Source organism: Camelina sativa, chromosome 11, assembly GCF_030686135.1.
Source record: "Camelina sativa cultivar CO46 ecotype springtype chromosome 11, ASM3068613v1".
In the NCBI taxonomy this organism is placed as follows: domain Eukaryota; kingdom Viridiplantae; phylum Streptophyta; class Magnoliopsida; order Brassicales; family Brassicaceae; genus Camelina; species Camelina sativa.
This window is the reverse complement of record NC_141890.1, coordinates 50,068,858-50,085,929: the sequence shown is the minus strand read 5'-3', so window position 1 is coordinate 50,085,929 and position 17,072 is coordinate 50,068,858. Positions and strand designations below refer to the sequence as shown.

The 17,072-nt window shown below is 35.1% G+C and overlaps 4 protein-coding genes and 2 long non-coding RNA genes across 8 annotated transcripts; 3 read left to right on the top strand and 3 right to left on the bottom strand.

Moving 5' to 3' along the window:
* Positions 1-13: 13 nt before the first annotated feature.
* LOC104727159 (acyl-coenzyme A oxidase 2, peroxisomal) lies at positions 14-3,231 on the top strand. The gene is made up of 7 exons (XM_010446183.3): positions 14-693; positions 992-1,107; positions 1,201-2,081; positions 2,160-2,339; positions 2,426-2,592; positions 2,682-2,805; positions 2,904-3,231. The coding sequence occupies exons 1-7, from the start codon at positions 227-229 to the stop codon at positions 3,057-3,059; spliced, it is 2,091 nt and encodes a 696-aa protein (XP_010444485.1). The 5' UTR covers positions 14-226; the 3' UTR covers positions 3,060-3,231.
* Positions 3,232-3,808: 577 nt separating this feature from the next.
* On the top strand, positions 3,809-5,666 carry LOC104727158 (ETHYLENE INSENSITIVE 3-like 5 protein). Its single transcript, XM_010446182.3, has one exon. The coding sequence runs from the start codon at positions 3,958-3,960 to the stop codon at positions 5,560-5,562; it is 1,605 nt and encodes a 534-aa protein (XP_010444484.1). The 5' UTR covers positions 3,809-3,957; the 3' UTR covers positions 5,563-5,666.
* LOC104727156 (type I inositol polyphosphate 5-phosphatase 5) lies at positions 5,557-8,662 on the bottom strand. Its single transcript, XM_010446181.2, has 10 exons — positions 8,487-8,662; positions 8,230-8,365; positions 8,032-8,109; positions 7,664-7,751; positions 7,469-7,573; positions 6,766-7,363; positions 6,489-6,682; positions 6,295-6,403; positions 6,052-6,200; positions 5,557-5,956 (listed from the first exon to the last, which is right to left on the bottom strand). The coding sequence occupies exons 1-10, from the start codon at positions 8,547-8,549 to the stop codon at positions 5,740-5,742; spliced, it is 1,737 nt and encodes a 578-aa protein (XP_010444483.1). The 5' UTR covers positions 8,550-8,662; the 3' UTR covers positions 5,557-5,739.
* Positions 8,663-9,548: 886 nt separating this feature from the next.
* Positions 9,549-10,065, bottom strand: LOC147935631 (uncharacterized). Its single transcript, XR_015573177.1, has 2 exons — positions 9,807-10,065; positions 9,549-9,696 (listed from the first exon to the last, which is right to left on the bottom strand). It is a non-coding gene; the product is annotated as an uncharacterized LOC147935631 (long non-coding RNA).
* A 1,378-nt stretch (positions 10,066-11,443) lies between these two features.
* Positions 11,444-12,099, top strand: LOC104727154 (uncharacterized). Its single transcript, XR_758186.3, has 2 exons — positions 11,444-11,571; positions 11,769-12,099. It is a non-coding gene; the product is annotated as an uncharacterized LOC104727154 (long non-coding RNA).
* Positions 11,456-16,389, bottom strand: LOC104727155 (protein MADS AFFECTING FLOWERING 5-like). Of its 3 annotated transcripts, none has more exons than XM_010446180.3 (7): positions 15,994-16,389; positions 13,615-13,672; positions 13,010-13,071; positions 12,815-12,914; positions 12,647-12,688; positions 12,297-12,338; positions 11,456-11,905 (listed from the first exon to the last, which is right to left on the bottom strand). In XM_010446180.3, exons 1-7 carry the CDS (start codon positions 16,176-16,178, stop codon positions 11,801-11,803), a joined length of 594 nt encoding a protein of 197 aa, XP_010444482.1. In that variant the 5' UTR covers positions 16,179-16,389; the 3' UTR covers positions 11,456-11,800. The 3 variants fall into 3 exon arrangements, with proteins under 3 accessions (XP_010444482.1, XP_087331196.1, XP_087331197.1); XM_087475070.1 differs by having other exon boundaries at positions 14,865-16,313; XM_087475071.1 differs by lacking the exon at positions 13,615-13,672 and adding an exon at positions 15,785-15,787 and having other exon boundaries at positions 11,470-11,905; positions 13,010-13,123.
* Positions 16,390-17,072: the final 683 nt, after the last annotated feature.

Here is a 17,072-nt window from a genome sequence, read left to right as displayed (position 1 = left end):
GTCAAGTCAACATATCTTATCAGACAGGAAAGGAAGGATCACCTCGAAAAGCACACCAGAACCAGCCAAAACTTTATCCACTAATATATCTCCACGTCATCTTGATAACTACGTGTCCACGTCATCTTCCTTGTCGTAAAAGCATAACACTTCTCTCTCTGTTCATAATCCAAAGAGAAAGAAAAGGTGAAACCTTTCATCATCAAGACTCAAGTTTTTTTGTTTAATGGAATCGCGGCGAGGGATGATGAATCCGAGGGCGGCGGAGGAGGAATCTTCTTCCGACCTAGTTGCGATGAGGAGAATCCAAAGATTGTCTTCGCACATTTCTCCCGACGTGACTGCGCCGCCGTCGCTACCGTTGGTGCAGGCGGAGAGGTGTTCGTCGAGGTCGTCGAAGAAGTTGGAAGTCAACGGGGAAGCTTTGTCTCTGTACATGAGGGGGAAACATATGGATATACAGGAGAAAGTTTTCGACTTTTTCAATTCCCGCCCCGATTTGCAGACGCCGATCGAGATCTCGAAAGACGATCATCGGGAGCTGTGTATGAATCAGCTGCTAGGACTTGTTAGGGAAACTGGGATTAGGCCGCTTAGGTATGTCGCTGATGATCCGGAGAAGTATTTCGCGATTATGGAAGCTGTTGGAAGTGTTGATATGTCCTTTGGGATTAAGATGGGCGTTCAATACAGGTTAGTGAATTTGAATATTTTTAATAGAACTAGGCTTGTCTTGTTTCGTCATTGGATTTGGAGATTTCAAGATTTGAGCTTTTTGTTTTGTCATTAGTACTTTTAGCTTCGCTATCAACTTTAAAGTTGAAAGCTTTTAACTTTTCCTACTGCGAATGAGTAAGTTAGTGATTTAAAGATTTTGTTTTGTGGTGTCGTTCTCGATGGAAAAGTGTGATCTTGTTTTGTATCATATGAGTTTTAAATAATATTGGATTCGTAGTCTGCGTTTGATTTTTTTATACATGTACATTTGCAGTCTTTGGGGAGGGTCTGTGCTCAATTTAGGAACCAAGAAGCATAGAGACAAGTATTTTGATGGCATTGACAATCTCGATTACACCGGTTGCTTTGCCATGACTGAACTTCACCATGGTGAGTGATGATGACTTATGTTTCCTCAGCATCTAATACTCTGTCTCAATGGCATACCCTGTGTACTAAGTACCTCTCTTTTGTTTACTCAAGGGTCAAATGTTCAAGGTCTTCAGACCACAGCCACATTTGATCCACTTAAAGACGAATTTGTAATTGATACACCTAATGATGGAGCTATCAAATGGTGGATTGGAAATGCTGCAGTTCATGGGAAGTTTGCCACTGTTTTTGCCAGGCTTATTCTTCCAACTCATGATTCCAAAGGAGTTTCGGATATGGGTGTTCACGCCTTCATTGTTCCTATAAGGGATATGAAAACGCACAAGACGCTCCCTGGTGTTGAAATCCAAGACTGTGGACATAAAGTGGGACTTAATGGAGTTGATAACGGTGCATTGAGATTCCGTTCTGTGAGAATACCCCGTGACAATCTTCTCAATCGTTTTGGAGATGTCTCCCGAGATGGCAAGTATACAAGCAGTTTGCCAACGATCAATAAAAGATTTGGGGCAACACTCGGTGAGCTTGTAGGTGGTCGAGTTGGCCTTGCATATGCATCTGTTGGCGTCCTTAAAATCTCTGCAACGATTGCCATCCGTTACTCCCTTCTAAGACAACAATTTGGTCCTCCAAAGCAACCTGAGGTCAGTATTCTCGATTACCAGTCTCAACAACACAAGCTCATGCCGATGTTAGCCTCCACCTATGCATACCATTTTGCAACTGTATACCTTGTGGAGAAATATTCAGAGATGAAGAAGACTCATGATGAGCAATTGGTTGCTGATGTCCATGCACTCTCTGCTGGGCTCAAATCTTATGTAACGTCTTACACCGCCAAGTCACTCTCAGTATGCAGAGAAGCGTGTGGAGGACATGGTTACGCAGCTGTTAATCGATTTGGAAGCTTGAGAAATGATCATGACATTTTCCAGACATTTGAAGGAGACAACACAGTGCTTCTTCAACAGGTCCTTTCACCTTTTAAGAAACTTTTCACTTCTTTTGAGAATATAATCATGCTCATAGTTTTGTTTATTTTCTTTCAGGTGGCTGCTGATTTATTGAAGCGTTACAAAGAAAAGTTCCAAGGCGGGGCGTTGACAGCTACATGGAGCTACTTGAGAGAATCAATGAACACTTATTTGTCTCAGCCAAATCCTGTTACAGCTCGTTGGGAAGGTGAAGATCATCTACGAGATCCGAAGTTCCAACTAGATGCTTTCCGGGTGAGTTAGTGTTACTCATATATAATCTCTCTGACTCTCACTGCCTTCATTTATTACAATTGTTTTCTTTACATTTGTCTCCTCAGTATCGAACATCGCGATTGCTACAAAATGTGGCAGCGAGATTGCAGAAGCACTCAAAGACTCTCGGTGGTTTCGGTGCGTGGAACAGATGCTTGAATCATCTCTTGACACTTGCAGAATCTCACATTGAATCAGTCATTCTCGCCAAGTTCATCGAAGCTGTTAAAAAGTAAGGATCACACCAAAACCTTTCCTTAATAAAACTTCAGAAATCAAGTTTTGTAAATTTCTTATTACAAACCTGTGTATTTTCTTCAGCTGTCCGGACCCAAGTGCAAGAGCTGCTCTGAAACTAGCATGTGATCTTTACGCATTGGACCGAATCTGGAAAGATATAGGAACGTACCGTAACGTGGATTATGTGGCGCCTAACAAAGCTAAGGTTTGTTTTGTTGTATAATAATCCACAAATTGTATCGGTGATTTATTATTTCTCGATTATAAATGGTTTTTAAACATAAATCTTGTTCTTGTTTGCAGGCAATTCATAAACTGACAGAGTATTTGAGTTTCCAAGTAAGGAATGTGGCGAAGGAACTAGTGGATGCGTTCGAACTACCTGATCATGTTACTCGAGCACCAATTGCCATGCAATCCGATGCTTACTCACAGTATACGCAAGTAGTTGGATTCTAAAAATGTGAAGAACAAATAATATATCATCACAATGAATGATCTTTTGATTTGAAGCAACACAAAACCGAAAAACAATTTATACGGATGTCTATTTGTATTTGTTGTTGTTGATTCCACGGGAGAAAAATAAAACAAAGTAATAAAAAATGTCAGAAAAGCCATTATTATATCATTTATGACTTTTACATTCGTAAAATTTTACGATTTAACCTTCGAATATAATGAATTTACATAAGCTCATATCACCAAACAAATTGATAATTACACCGACTTTTATATTAAAGGCGTGGGTAAAACGTGGTGGGGCGTAAGGTATATAAATTGCAGAGGTCATGTAAATCCCTCGAATCCTTCACAAACATCCAAACCTCTAGAACTGTCATCAATTAAAACCATCCTTTTAACATTCAAAAATTTTCAAACTGACATCATACTGTTATTAAAAAAATGTCAAATTGTCGGATGACTATCCTAGCTAATGATGTAAAAAGTTTATTCACTAGCGGAATTCTAGGTTACACGACCCATTGTTAATTCCCCAAGGTAACTCTTGACCACATGAAAACATTATTTCTATATTGAGCCGAAAACAAAACATTACTTTATTTCATTTTGCTTTCTTAGGACATGCAATTTTAGTTCCAGACAAGACGAGCATATCTCGACACGTCCCTCTCCCAACATGCACACCTCCTCCAAGCTCTTTTACATATAATAGACTTAATTACGATATGTCACAAGATATCGCGATCTATACATGTAAGTAACTTAACCGCCAATAAAGTCAATATCAATCACGTATATATAACATAAACTCGAGCAATCGCAAGGGATCATTTGTTTTTACAAATCATATATAGATAATTATAGTAAAACTATACACTCAAAAACACTAAAAATGGTGGAGGTCCAAGATTTAGAACCACTTAGTCCAATTCAAGACGAAGACGACGATGATTTCGAAGAAGACGAAGGCGAGTTTGATCGTTTCGGTGAAGACATCAGCTACGACGATCTCAAGAAACGCATGTGGAAAGATCGAAACCTCATGTGTAAGCTCAAACAACAAAAGAGAGACAATCACAACTCCGTCATCTCTTCGCCGTCGTCATCTTCCACGTCAGCATCCTCCCCTGTCTCCTCCTCCGCCATCGTGCGCCGAGCAGAAGCTTCACGCCGCAAGAAAATGGCTCGTTCTCAAGATTCGGTGTTGAAGTATATGATGAAGATTATGGAAGTTTGTAAAGCTCAAGGTTTCGTTTACGGAATCGTACCGGAAAAAGGTAAACCGGTTACCGGTTCTTCAGACAGTTTAAGACGTTGGTGGAAAGAAAACGTTCAATTCGATCAAACCGCTCCAAACGCCGTTTCTGATTATTTGACGTTAGCGGCTGCTCAGTTAATCTCGTCAAACGAATCTCTAGACCCGAATTCTTATATCCACATGCTTCACGAGCTACAAGACACGACGTTAGGGTCCTTGTTATCAGCTTTGATGCAACATTGCGTGCCACCGCAACGGCGGTTTCCACTGGAAAAAGGTTTGGCTCCACCGTGGTGGCCGAACGGTACGGAGTTATGGTGGGGAGAGCAAGGAGCTGCGGCGTTTGAGCACGGTCCCCCACCGTATCGGAAACCACACGATCTTAGAAAAGCTTGGAAAGTGAGCGTTTTAGCGGCTGTGATTAAACACATGTCGCCGAATTTGGAGAGAGTGAGACGGCTCGCGAGACAGTCTAAGTGTTTGCAAGATAAGATGATGGCCAAAGAGACTGATACTTGGTCTCGTGTGTTGAACCAAGAAGAAGCTCGTCTCAAACGCCTCACAGTCTCAGATAACGAGGACAAGGATGGAGATCAAGAACCTTCAGGATTTACTTGTTTCGATAAAGAATCTTCACTTAACCCCTGTTTTCTTGTAGCGCAAGATCAAGAACCGGCGGTGTCAATGAGGAAAGACAAAAGGGCTGATCAAGAATGGTCGCCAAATGCTTGTTTTCTTGTCGATCAAGAATCGTTCGGTAACAAGAGAAAAGGAGAGTTTGTGGGACAAGAGGCAATGTTATCAAATGTATACACTTGCCAAAACTCGAGTTGTCCTTCAAGTGATGTAAGTTTAGGATTCGTGGACAAGAACTTGAGGACAGGTCACGAGATCGAGTGTCTCTACGGAAATCAAGAACCGATGAACCATAGTAGCGGTGGCTCAGACGGGTATGTTCGGTCAATGACTACGAGTGACGATGATTACAGCGCCAGCTCGAGAGCAGAGGACACAAGAGATTATCATAATCAAGATGGAAACTGGCTAGATTATCTCTGGTTCGAGAGGTTACATGACTTAAATTGTTCTGATCAAGGATTTGAAGATCAAACAAATACCGAAGTGGATTTGAACCAATTACCAGATCATTCTGATTCGAATCAGACCATGAACGAGGAAGCTTTCTCATTATGGGACATGGGTTGTGAAGACAAAGATGTTTACATGTCTCAAGATTGAAAACATCTCAACTTTGGAATATATATATTCTCTAGTTGTTACAATGTATTAAAAAAACAGAGTTAAGAGAACAAAAACAGAGAAAATTTTGTTTGTTGTTTTGTTGATGATCCAAAGCTATACAATCAAGAAAGAAAACCTTTTTTTTTTCATTTTCAAAAAGAATTGTAACAAATCTTAGTCATAAAAACTATGCCTTTGTGGAATGCAATCTTCAACCAATCTTGCACCCGCACAAGAATAACCTTTCCTGAATCTACCTTTGTTCAGACTCTTCACATCAACTTCTACTGCAAAGATCGCACAAACCGGTCTATGATCCGAAAACCTCGATTCGCCACGGATATATGAAAGCTGTTCTATGCCTTCACCTCTCCACAGAATCCGATCACACCTGCAAACATAAAACAGATTTTTTTATGAATCAAAACAACACCACAAAAAAACATGGTTTAGTACTGTCTAGGATTAGAACTTTGGATAATATACCAAGCAGGAGTACGGCGTTTTTTCTTGGACTTGGTCATTTCTCCAGCATAAGCATCTGAGTTCTGAGAGTACTTATAGGTTGGAGCAAAAAATATTTGACCTTCTTGAAATCCTGAGAAGACTCTTCCTGCTCCTCTTTCCATGTTTAACTGAATCATTTAAAGATCAGAGAAGTTAGTAAACCGGGAAAAGAATTAAGAATTCAAAAGACTTCAAGAACATTTTTATAATATAGTACAAAACCTGGTCTCTCTCAAGTAGAGTGTCCCAATCATTGTCTTCTAGTAATACTCTTGTCTCTTCGTAGGTTAAAGCAACTCTGTAATTCAAGTCTCCAAGCCAAAGTACTCGGCTGCAAATTCCAAAACATACTCTTTTAGCGGTTTTTATAAAATTTTATAGAAAGAGAATGATTACGACTTCAAGGAAAAACATACTCATGATCAATGATTCTTTCGGGTGCGCGACAAATAGGGTTCTTGGTGAGTTTGGGGAATTGAGTATGTTTAAGAATCTCAGCTACATCTGCGTTTCTTCTCAGCTCATCACCTTCTTTCTCACCAGATGCCAAATGACTACACACAAAGCAAAAGCTTGTTTGGTGCAATGACATGCTGATAGCAATACATCCCTGTGCAAAAAAAACACACAAAGATTCAGATCCTTATGCTGATGTCAGAATCTTTATATTATATAGATAGAAACATGTTTTACCTTGTTCCCTAAGCGACCCATGATTCCTCTCCCAACAGAGTCAAGTCTAAGATGAGAGATATGTGGAATCAACTCTTTTCTAGCCCAAACAGACAAAAACAAACCAACCATTTGTTTACTCGCAATCAACCGATAACTCATTTGTCCAGGCATCTTCGTAGTCGCAGGAACATCATCAAACAAGAAATTCTCATGAACCCTAAAATTCTCAGCCTCGGCATTGTTGTTACTGTTATCTGTCATAGGATCACTAAACTTTTTCGATCTCCTAGCTTCCCAACCAACCGAAGTAGTATTATCACTAACTGGACAGTTACAAGTCTTCAAAAGACTTGAATCAACACGAAAGTTTCTGCTCAAGACTTTAAGATTCGGTCTTTGAAAGAAACTAAGACTACTTGGTGTTCTTGATTCTTCATTACCACAGCTACTACTACAAGAAGTTGTTCTTGAAGCAGAGTAAGCAGCGTTTGAATAAACAGAGTCTTGTCTCGGTTTGTTTAAAGCTTGACTTATAAGAGCTAACCATTTAGCTGCAGGCTCGTTATCTTCAACCACTAAAACGTTTCCTGCACTTAGAGGAACAATCTCTTGAAACCTGATAATGAAAAAACCAATACAAGAATCGTTATAAAGATTGAAACATGACTTTATTAAGACCCATGAACCCCAATAAAAGTTTCAAATTTTAGTCATATCATACCCACAGATATATAAATCGGCTGTGCCTTCAACGAGTAAGAAGTCTTCTAGGTTAAGATCATTGTTTGGTGTTCTTCCTCCTACGTTCCACGTAGCTAGAAACACCCTGAGATTTCATAAAACAGAGAGTTTTGAATCTGAAACCAAAAAACGAAAAAAAAAACACAGAGAGATAGATTAGATTAGATATTCAAACCTGAGTTCACGAATCTCTGTAGTTGGAGCCATAGGCCTATCGAAACTCGATAGATTCAAGCCTTCAATTCCAGGACTTGACTTCCTCTCTAACAAATTTAAGGGGAATAAAAAAGAAGACCCTAAAGTTACATTGCTTAGAAATAAAAACAAGGGATCAAGAAAACCCTAAATTAGATTAAAGGCCTCGACGAAGAGACGAGTCCAAGAAGGAGAAAAAAAAATCTAAAAAAGTATTTTGACAATTTAGTACGATTTAGACATCGCTATCGTAATCATGTGAAAACTTGTCAAATGTTATGGGTAGGTTACCAACAAAATCTCAAATAATTCCTAACCACACATTGAAAAAGATGATCAAAATTATACCAGAAGCAGTCTTCCAAATCATTGGAGAAGTGTTGTCAAGAACCGATTTCTTCCGAGAAGCCATTCGTCGCTCCAAATCTAACAAAAGGCACGAATGATCCAAATTCCATTATTTGATAAAAAAAAAAAAAAAATCGAATCGAATGATTTTTGTTTTCTTGTGGTGTACGTAAATCGGTTAAAGAAGAGATTATTTACCATTGTTGTTGTTGTTGTTGTCTTGATCATCATCATTAATTCCTCTGTAGTTCATATTATTATGAGACGCATCATCTTCTTCTTCTTCTTCTACTTTACAAAATCGTCTTGATCCGAAAATCTTAGGAAGAATTGACTAAAACAAGGAATGTTGTAAAAATTTAATTAATTGAAAGAGAATTAATGGGTTTCACGTCGTGACATTTTCCAAGAGAATCAAAATCTATATTAATAATTGAAGGAGAAAGAGAGAGAACCTTCTTCTTAATCTCGCTTCGGAGGCTGTTCTCAGAGTCGCTATCTTCTTTATTGGAACTCATTCATCAAAATCTTCTTAACACAAATTATAAATTGGAAACAAAGAGACAGAGAGAGAAGTTATTATTTAAAATACTTTTACTTAAAACATTAATCTGTGTGTGTTAATAGATCTTGGAAAATCGTGCGGAGAAGGACATTATTATTATATATATTTTTTTTTTTTTTAAAATTGTTTCTAGGGTTTGATTTATTTTTCACCTCTATTGATTGAGTAATGAGTATTGACATGAGCATAATTGGTTTTTACTACTGTTTAGTTAAATACGATTACTCTTACTTAATTAATTAATCAACAGAAGGGGATGCTAATGATTTCTTGTATTTTTGGTGACGAAAGATAAAATGGGGGATAAAATACAGAATTAATTAAAATAAAAATTAAAATCGAATTTTCTAAGTGGGTTTGAAAAGATCAGATTTTGGCGCCAGCTCCTTCGGAGTTTGGATGTTTTAATATCTATTAACAGTAGATATATGCTCTAGTTACAGATGTACTAGGATTTTTATAATTCGTGTTAGAAACTTAGATTTAATAAAAATATTAAAGTTTGTGTTGTTTTGTTGGATCGTTAAAATTTACATACTTTTTCAAAGCTAGGGGTAAAATACCCAAAAGTTAGCTGTCTACATTTTGACAGAAAAGTTAGCTATATATATGAAGTAATACTGATCAATCATATAAGTAAGATTTTGTATTAATGGTTTAATTTAGTTCTGTTTATTTTTGCAATTATTAAGAAGAACCGACAAATATTACGATTATTTCTTATATATGCAGAATATTTAATCATAAATATCGGATTTGATGAATAATGATTATTAATATCCTAAAGTTTGATAAGAGGAGGCGATAGCCAGTGATAGGATTGGCCGGGACCATTTTTGAATCTGGACTCAGCCACGACGATAGCTGAGGTTTATTGTACCAGTTGACCAGAGAACGGATGAAATGTCTAAATATGAAGTTATATGTTGACAACAATGGCATTGTAAAGATATTTGATGGTGAAATACTATTATTCAAATCATATAAAACGAGAAACAAAACAATAACTAAAACATTATTATCGAAACATCGTTGTTTGGGCAACTTCTATATTCTCTTTCTAAGCATTGATCTCTTGAAACATTCCTTTAGAAGCCATCCTGCAAAATCCATAGCCACCAAAAAGAAACCATATGTCAGTACACACTACACACCCATATACATATACCATATAAGCATATACGAGAGATAAAACATTATACAAACATACCGAGGTGGCTTCTTGTGGCATTTGGTACCAATACAATCGTGAATGCATTTTGCTTTTTCGGCAAAGAAAATTTGGCACGAACTAATGCACCTATCTTCACAAGCTGCATATGATTCACTCATTGCCGGTAATGGCATCATCGTCAGTGCCATCATCATCACTATCATCATCAACAACATACACTTCTTTTCCATCTTTTGTGTGTGTGTGTGGTATGATGTCGTATGTGTGTGTTGTTGTTTTCTCTTCTTGATTTACTTTACTTCACTAACACCAACCCCTATATATAGCTATTAACCTTCTTTATCATTAGAATCATTACTTTGAATATGAAATATTACATAGAAAATAAATTCTTTGGAAGGTCAACGGAAATTAAGTTCATTCTAGTATTTGTGTTGACCAATGAAGTATATTATAATCGTATTCTACATATCTAATCCCTAAAATTTCGTAGAAATTACTTTTATTTCTTGCCAAATATATAATACAGATATGTAACCGTTGCCATGAAAATAAAATTTGTGAATGTAAATCCGTATTTATAGAAAATATTGTCTATAATAGTAAATTATTGTTCACACAGATATAGAAATTAGAAAATAAATATTTTTTAAAGAGTTCAACGGAAATTAAAATTACACTTACCTATTTTATTGGTATCAGTCAATAAAATCGAAATATTCCGTATTTATTATCACATACATTAAAGAGTACAATACTATAGCATCTGACCGATTTAATTTGTACTATGTAACTCTGTTGCCATGAAAATAAAATTTGACAACTAGCTATGGAAAATTACACTTGCCTATTTTAATTGGTAGATGCTATAACAGTATGGCTGTAAAGATTTTAACTTTAAAATTTTAGCGGTAGAGAATTTGGTTGTAAATGCTTTGACTGTAGAAACTTTAATTGTTAAAATTTGATTGATAACAAATACTTTTAAAACTGAAGCTGTTACTTTTATTATTAAAATATATTAAAATGATGATAATGAAAATAAAAATAATTATTATTAAAATAGATTAAAAAAAAAAGATAAAAAAATAAAAATAATTAATGTGTAAAAATAATTTATGTAAAATTTATATATAAACTTTTGGAGAGTTTTAAGTATAATAAGAGAGAGAAAAAATAAAATTTTATATTTGTTTAATTTTAAAGTCTGGTTTTGAAACTTAAACAAATCTGGGAAAACAAAGTTGAAAAAAAAATCACTTACACAACTTAAAAAAAAAAAAGTAAAAAAAGTTTGATCAGCAAATAAATAGCTGTATCAAAGTCTAAAAAGTCTTGTACCAGGCCTATATCATTTACTTCACCGTCTATATGTTGGTTTCTTTTTGTTTAATGATGGGCCGATATATCTAACAGATGGGCCGATTATGGACTTAACCATGAAAGCTAAGACAATTCTTTGCATGCTTTACTGAGTTTTTTTTTTGGTTTTTTTTTAAACAGAGTTATCGATATCATCGATACAATTTTATTTCTCTCTGAAAAGGAAAATTTAAATTTAACAGCTAGCTAAAAAATTCATTACTAAAGAATATGCTGTTGTATCTTTGCCACGAAGGTAAAGTAACAACAAACTTAGCGATTAAATAACACAACTAATAGTAGGTAAGGTAGTCTTGGCCTTAAAGGTTCTTCAAGCTGAAGAAAGCAAAACTTTAATTAAAACTCTCATCAATTTCCTTATTTCGGATAAGAACAACACACCCAAAAAAAAACACAGTCTGTGATCCTCTCTCCGAAGGTAACACAACAACAACAACAACAACAAAAGTCCATATCTTTATTTGATATACTTTCTTCTTCTATAAACTTCCCCGCAGCAGGAGGAGAAATTAAAGATAATTTTGTTTTATTTATAATTTATGTATAGAGAGAGCTTCCTAATGATTGACAAATATATATAAATGAACTTTTGTTATTTCATTATTTCTGAATCAGGAAGGATAATGAAAATCAGCCGATGATTGTGGTTACTTGAGAAGCCGCAGAGTCTCCGGTGGGTTATTGCCGGAGCTATTTCCCGGTGACATTGCTCTTTCATCCTCTGTCTCCAGTAGTTTCTTCATCTCCCGCATCTGTAAGAATTTCCATTACATTTATTTTTAACAGATACTTAATATATATGATTACTATACAAGATTTAGATTTCAGAAGCATATGGTATTTTTGGTTTTATGTATTCATTTGTTATATGTATAATCCATTATTTAAGGTTCTTAACTATCAACTGTAAGAAGCTTTTTTATACAAGTAAATCAAGATTTTGAAAGCATGTTTTCTTATATATATATATATGTATATATATATAATATATCAAAGTCTTAAGCTTTCATAGTTCATACGTTATGTAGTAGTATAGGCAAGTGCATGCTGTGTCTCTCTTATCCAGTGTCCATCTATACTGATTTAAAGTGGTTAACTTAGCTTCTAGCTAGAAGCATAAGAGACAAGTGTCTTTGTTGTTACCTGGCTAGCGAGGACCTTGTTTTCTTCTTTCAGCAACTTCTCCTGTTTGGACAAGATCATAAGGTCATTTTAGTTTCTAACAGCTTCTAAACCATCCTCATCGTAGTTGTGTGAATTCACCAATTTGATCAAAATTTTCACGACGTCTGTTTTTTTAATCAACTTTCACTAGAGTTTCATCATTTAAATGAAACCAAAATAAATAAATCAAGAACTAAGACAAGACCAAAAGACATATATCTAACCTAGAGAGCTAAACTAGTGTTCTGCATACTCTGAGGTTAAGCGGAGTCAAGAATCAGCATAGCCTAACAATGGGCAGGACAGTGATTAAAACCAAAATCACTAACCTTATCCTGAAGGGTCTTCACAAGCTCCATCATTAGCTTTGTCTGCAACAAGACATTGAGGATTGTGTCAATTGGGAAACATGATCCAAAATCAGGCAAGATCCAAAGACTGTTCTTGGAAAACGAAATAGATAGAAGCAATCACTTATGGTAGCAGCATATATATACCTTCCTAGCTCTAGTTACAGACAGAGCTTTCTTGAACTGTTCTTCTATGGAAATTAGAGATTCTACACTTACATTATCACCTTTCGCTTCTTCAAGCTTGCTGCATATTTATTCAAGGATTAACAAAATAAAAGAAAAGAGAAACTTTTGGTCTGATTAGAGGACGAGTGCGGAAAAAGGGATCCTGGTGCTAACCATTGAACTATTTCTAGTAACTCCTCGTTTGAAAGATAATCCGGAGTTTTTTCTACAAGATCCTGCCATGAAAGAAAGATTGTAAAATTATTGTGTTTCCAAGATACACAAATGCTTCCAACAATCAAGAATTAGATTTGGTATGCGATAAGTTTCTAAACTTATCATATACCTTCTAATGCACAAGTAGTGAACATCGGAAAACCTCAATGCCGATATCTCCCCACAATGTTAAAAGACACTACACAAAGTATTCACATTAAAACCATCTAAAATGGACTACACGAGCTAAGCTTCAAATGCTCATCGGTCTCAATCATATATGCTCTAGCCTGCTTTGAGAGCAATGAGTGTATATATAGATGGCAATCTATGATTATAAGCCTAGAGAACTAAGTTTGGTATATACGTAAGTTTACAACCTTATTGTAGAATTTATAGTACAAATACTTCCATACACAGTCTTTCCCCACAATGACAAGGCACTATATATAGTATCCACATAACAACCATCGCAATGGACTATAATCTATCATCTAAATGCTCATCTCAGTTACTGTACCCAGGACTGTGACCAGATATGCAAGGTTTTAAGGAAAACTTACCAAGGTTCTACGATCATCAACATTTTTTGTTTCATAATGACTGAGAATCTTGGCCATGCTGGAGAGAAATCAAGAAAGAAACAAAAAGGCAATTAGATATAATCCATGCCGAGCTATTTTGAAACTACGGAACAAATATCTATAGAGACTTTCATAGAGAAAGAAATCTTCTTTATATATATACATGATATCTTATATATATATAACATCAATATGACGACATACATCATCAATTTGTGTTACTACACTCAATTAATCACAGTTTTGGTAACCTTACTTAAGGCTAAAATGTTTAGTGTATATGGCTGAAATAATAACTCAAGGTTTGTTAACTGGTAGTTTTTTTGTATATTTCTAACTATGTATTCATATTATATGAAAGACTTCAGTTTAATTTTCTCTTTCATTTTAATGTCAATGCATATACATGGTAAATTTACTACTGAAAACGTAAATCTAAATAACAACTCTAACTCTACTGAAAACGTACTACTGTCAATGCTCTACTTTCTAACTCTGCAATAACAACTCTAATCAACTTATTTTGCAGCCTCTCAATATTTTGACTTATTAAGTTTTTGAATATATGTACAAGATGAGCAATTTATTCATATGAGTATTTAATTGGTCACTACTTGCTTATCATTATCAAAGCTAAACCAATGATCGATTTTTTAATATATTTTCAAACTAACAGCAGTTGAAGTTAGTATATTTTCAAAAAGATTTTCACCCTTAAAATGAAATATTTATAAAATTCATGTTTGTGAGTCAAAATCTCCAAAAGGTGATGAAAACTAACAATTTGTATATGAAAAGCTATAATTACCCTCCAACCTTCACATAGTATTGAAGCACTCACACAATCACTCCAAACTGGGCAGTTGAAAACAAAACCATTGGCTATAAACATAAGAACTTCAAATAGTTACACAATAAGCAAAGAAAACGGGACTAGCATTTCAGGGAAGGTTACAAATCGATAGGGTTGAGCCCAATGAAGCCCAGAAAGACACGCCACAAAAGCTAACGTATGCATGATGGCGCCTATCTACTTCTCTCAAATGTGAGAATCACAGTCTCAAGTGAAAACACTTTTATATAGTGCCACTGAGTTAAGGTATGAAAGGAGCTACTAAAGAAACTTAGGTACAACTAGAGTTGTAAATCTTGAACAAAAGAAAAATTCCATTACTTCTATATATCTACAATTTATGCATAATACTTGCGAATTTAACATTTGCCCTTACATGATCACGCATTTAGTAGAGTTACTATGAAGGCAATGCCTCCCCGGCCCCATTTCTGTAAGGACTCAATTCGGTTCATTGTAGATCACATGATAGAGGGAAAAAAACAAGATTACATGTATTGAACAAAATGGATGTAGAGGCTCACTCTCTCTGGCCCATGAGACCCAACACCTCAACAAGGGGGGAAAAAAATGCATTTCAAGGAAAAAAAAGGAAACATTATTAGAAGAGGAAGAAAGAGCTACTCAGTAAACATTATTTGTCATGCACCTTGCAAGTTGTTATATGCACACAAAAATTACAATTAAAGATAGATTAAATTATATAGCCTTGTGATTTGTACTAGTGTCACCGCCATGCTACTGGGAGTGGACAGGTGTGATTTATCGATGACAAATAAGAAAGAAAATTAATACTCGATCAAAGGAGTAATTAATGAAGCATCTCTCAAACAATAAATTAGAGAGTCTTCATTATAAAGAACTTCATTTAACCATCAAAATCAATTAGAGGAGAAAGTAGTAAATCATCTAGAATTCACACTTGTAAACTAAACAAAAATCAAAAATCAAAAAAAAACAAATGGGACTAGCTCGTTTCCACTAGATTCTTGATCCATACTATCACCCCAATCAATGTAATTTATCTCAATAAGTCCTCCCAGAGGTGCATTGAATTGGGTAAGAGGGTATAACGTGCCTAGACTAAATCTCAAATTAAACAATGTACATTGTTCTTACAAAACTTATAAACAGCTAAAGATTGAGTTGAAAATACCAATAAACAAACATGAATTACAGATAACCACGTGTAGAAAGAAATCTATTGAAATGCATGCAAAAAAAAAAAAAACAAATCCCTCCAACAAAATTCAATTAAAAATAAGAAAAAAAACAAAAAAAACGAACACCAAGAACACTCTTCCGCCACCACATTGTTTAAAATCTTAGATTCAATTCCTACACATCGATATTTGAAGATGAAGAAAACGAAAAAGATACAAGCTTATAAAGATTCGAAGGGAACATATATATACAAGAAGAACCCTAGCTAGTTTCAAAGTTCTTGAGCAAAAAAAAGGGAATCTACAAGATAAGAGGAGGAATGGTGTGTTAGTTAATTATACCTGTCGCCGGAGGAGAAGCTGTAGAGTTTTCCGGTGGAAGAGACGATGAAAAGAGCAACGGAGGAGCCACAGAGAACTGAGAGTTGACGAGCTTTCTCCATGAGACCATTGCGTCGTTTACAGAAAGTGACTTGTCTACTGTTTTTGTCCTCAATTCGTTTGATCTCAACTCTTCTTCTGCCCATGTCTTCTTCTTCTTTCTTTCTCCGACACGTCTAAATGCCCTAATTTTTGATTCTGATGTCTGTATGTATTATTGGTCGGAGACGCTTTGCATTTTTTTTATTCCTTTTCTCTTTTTATTTTTGAGCAAAAATTTCATTCTTCTTTGTATCACTTTTATTCCCTAATTAATGTCAATGAACATAGTAGTAGTATGAGTTAAAAAAAAAAAAAAAAAAAAAAAACAATTACAAAAATTAAAGAGCAGCTAAACGGCGCGTTTTAATAGAGTCTAGACACGTATTAACGCATGCCGAATTCGCTGAGGGCGCGTTTTCATTTCCTGTGGTCCTTTCGATTAGTTATTAACTTATTATATTTATCTCTTCGTTCATATGACCAAGTAGCTTTAAAACTTTAACTTTATTATACTACTACATATCAAGTAAAATCCGAGTTATAAGCAAAAAGAAAGGATTTGGATTTGTAAACTTATGTCCCGACTCCGGACCATATATATCCCGTATTTTAAAAATTTCCGCCTAGCACCAATTACACCCCGTAAAATCGCTAAACCCACTTTTTTTGTCTTAATTAATGACTAATTTCCACTTAGCATCGATTATTCAATTATACCGTCTAATCCGATTATTTCCATTTAGTATATACCAATTATTTTTAGAGCCAAATATAAATCAAATATATATATATTTTTGTTATTTAAACATTTAAATTAATAGTTTATGATGTTTTACAATAACTAATGTACAAACTTTTAATTAAAATCATAATTTGTTTTCTTAAAATTACGTTTTTATGTGTTTACCATAGTTTTAAAGACAATACTATAGCTTTATATTTTATTTGATATTTTTCTTTTTTCATATAAACAGAATTATACATATATTTAGTACTAT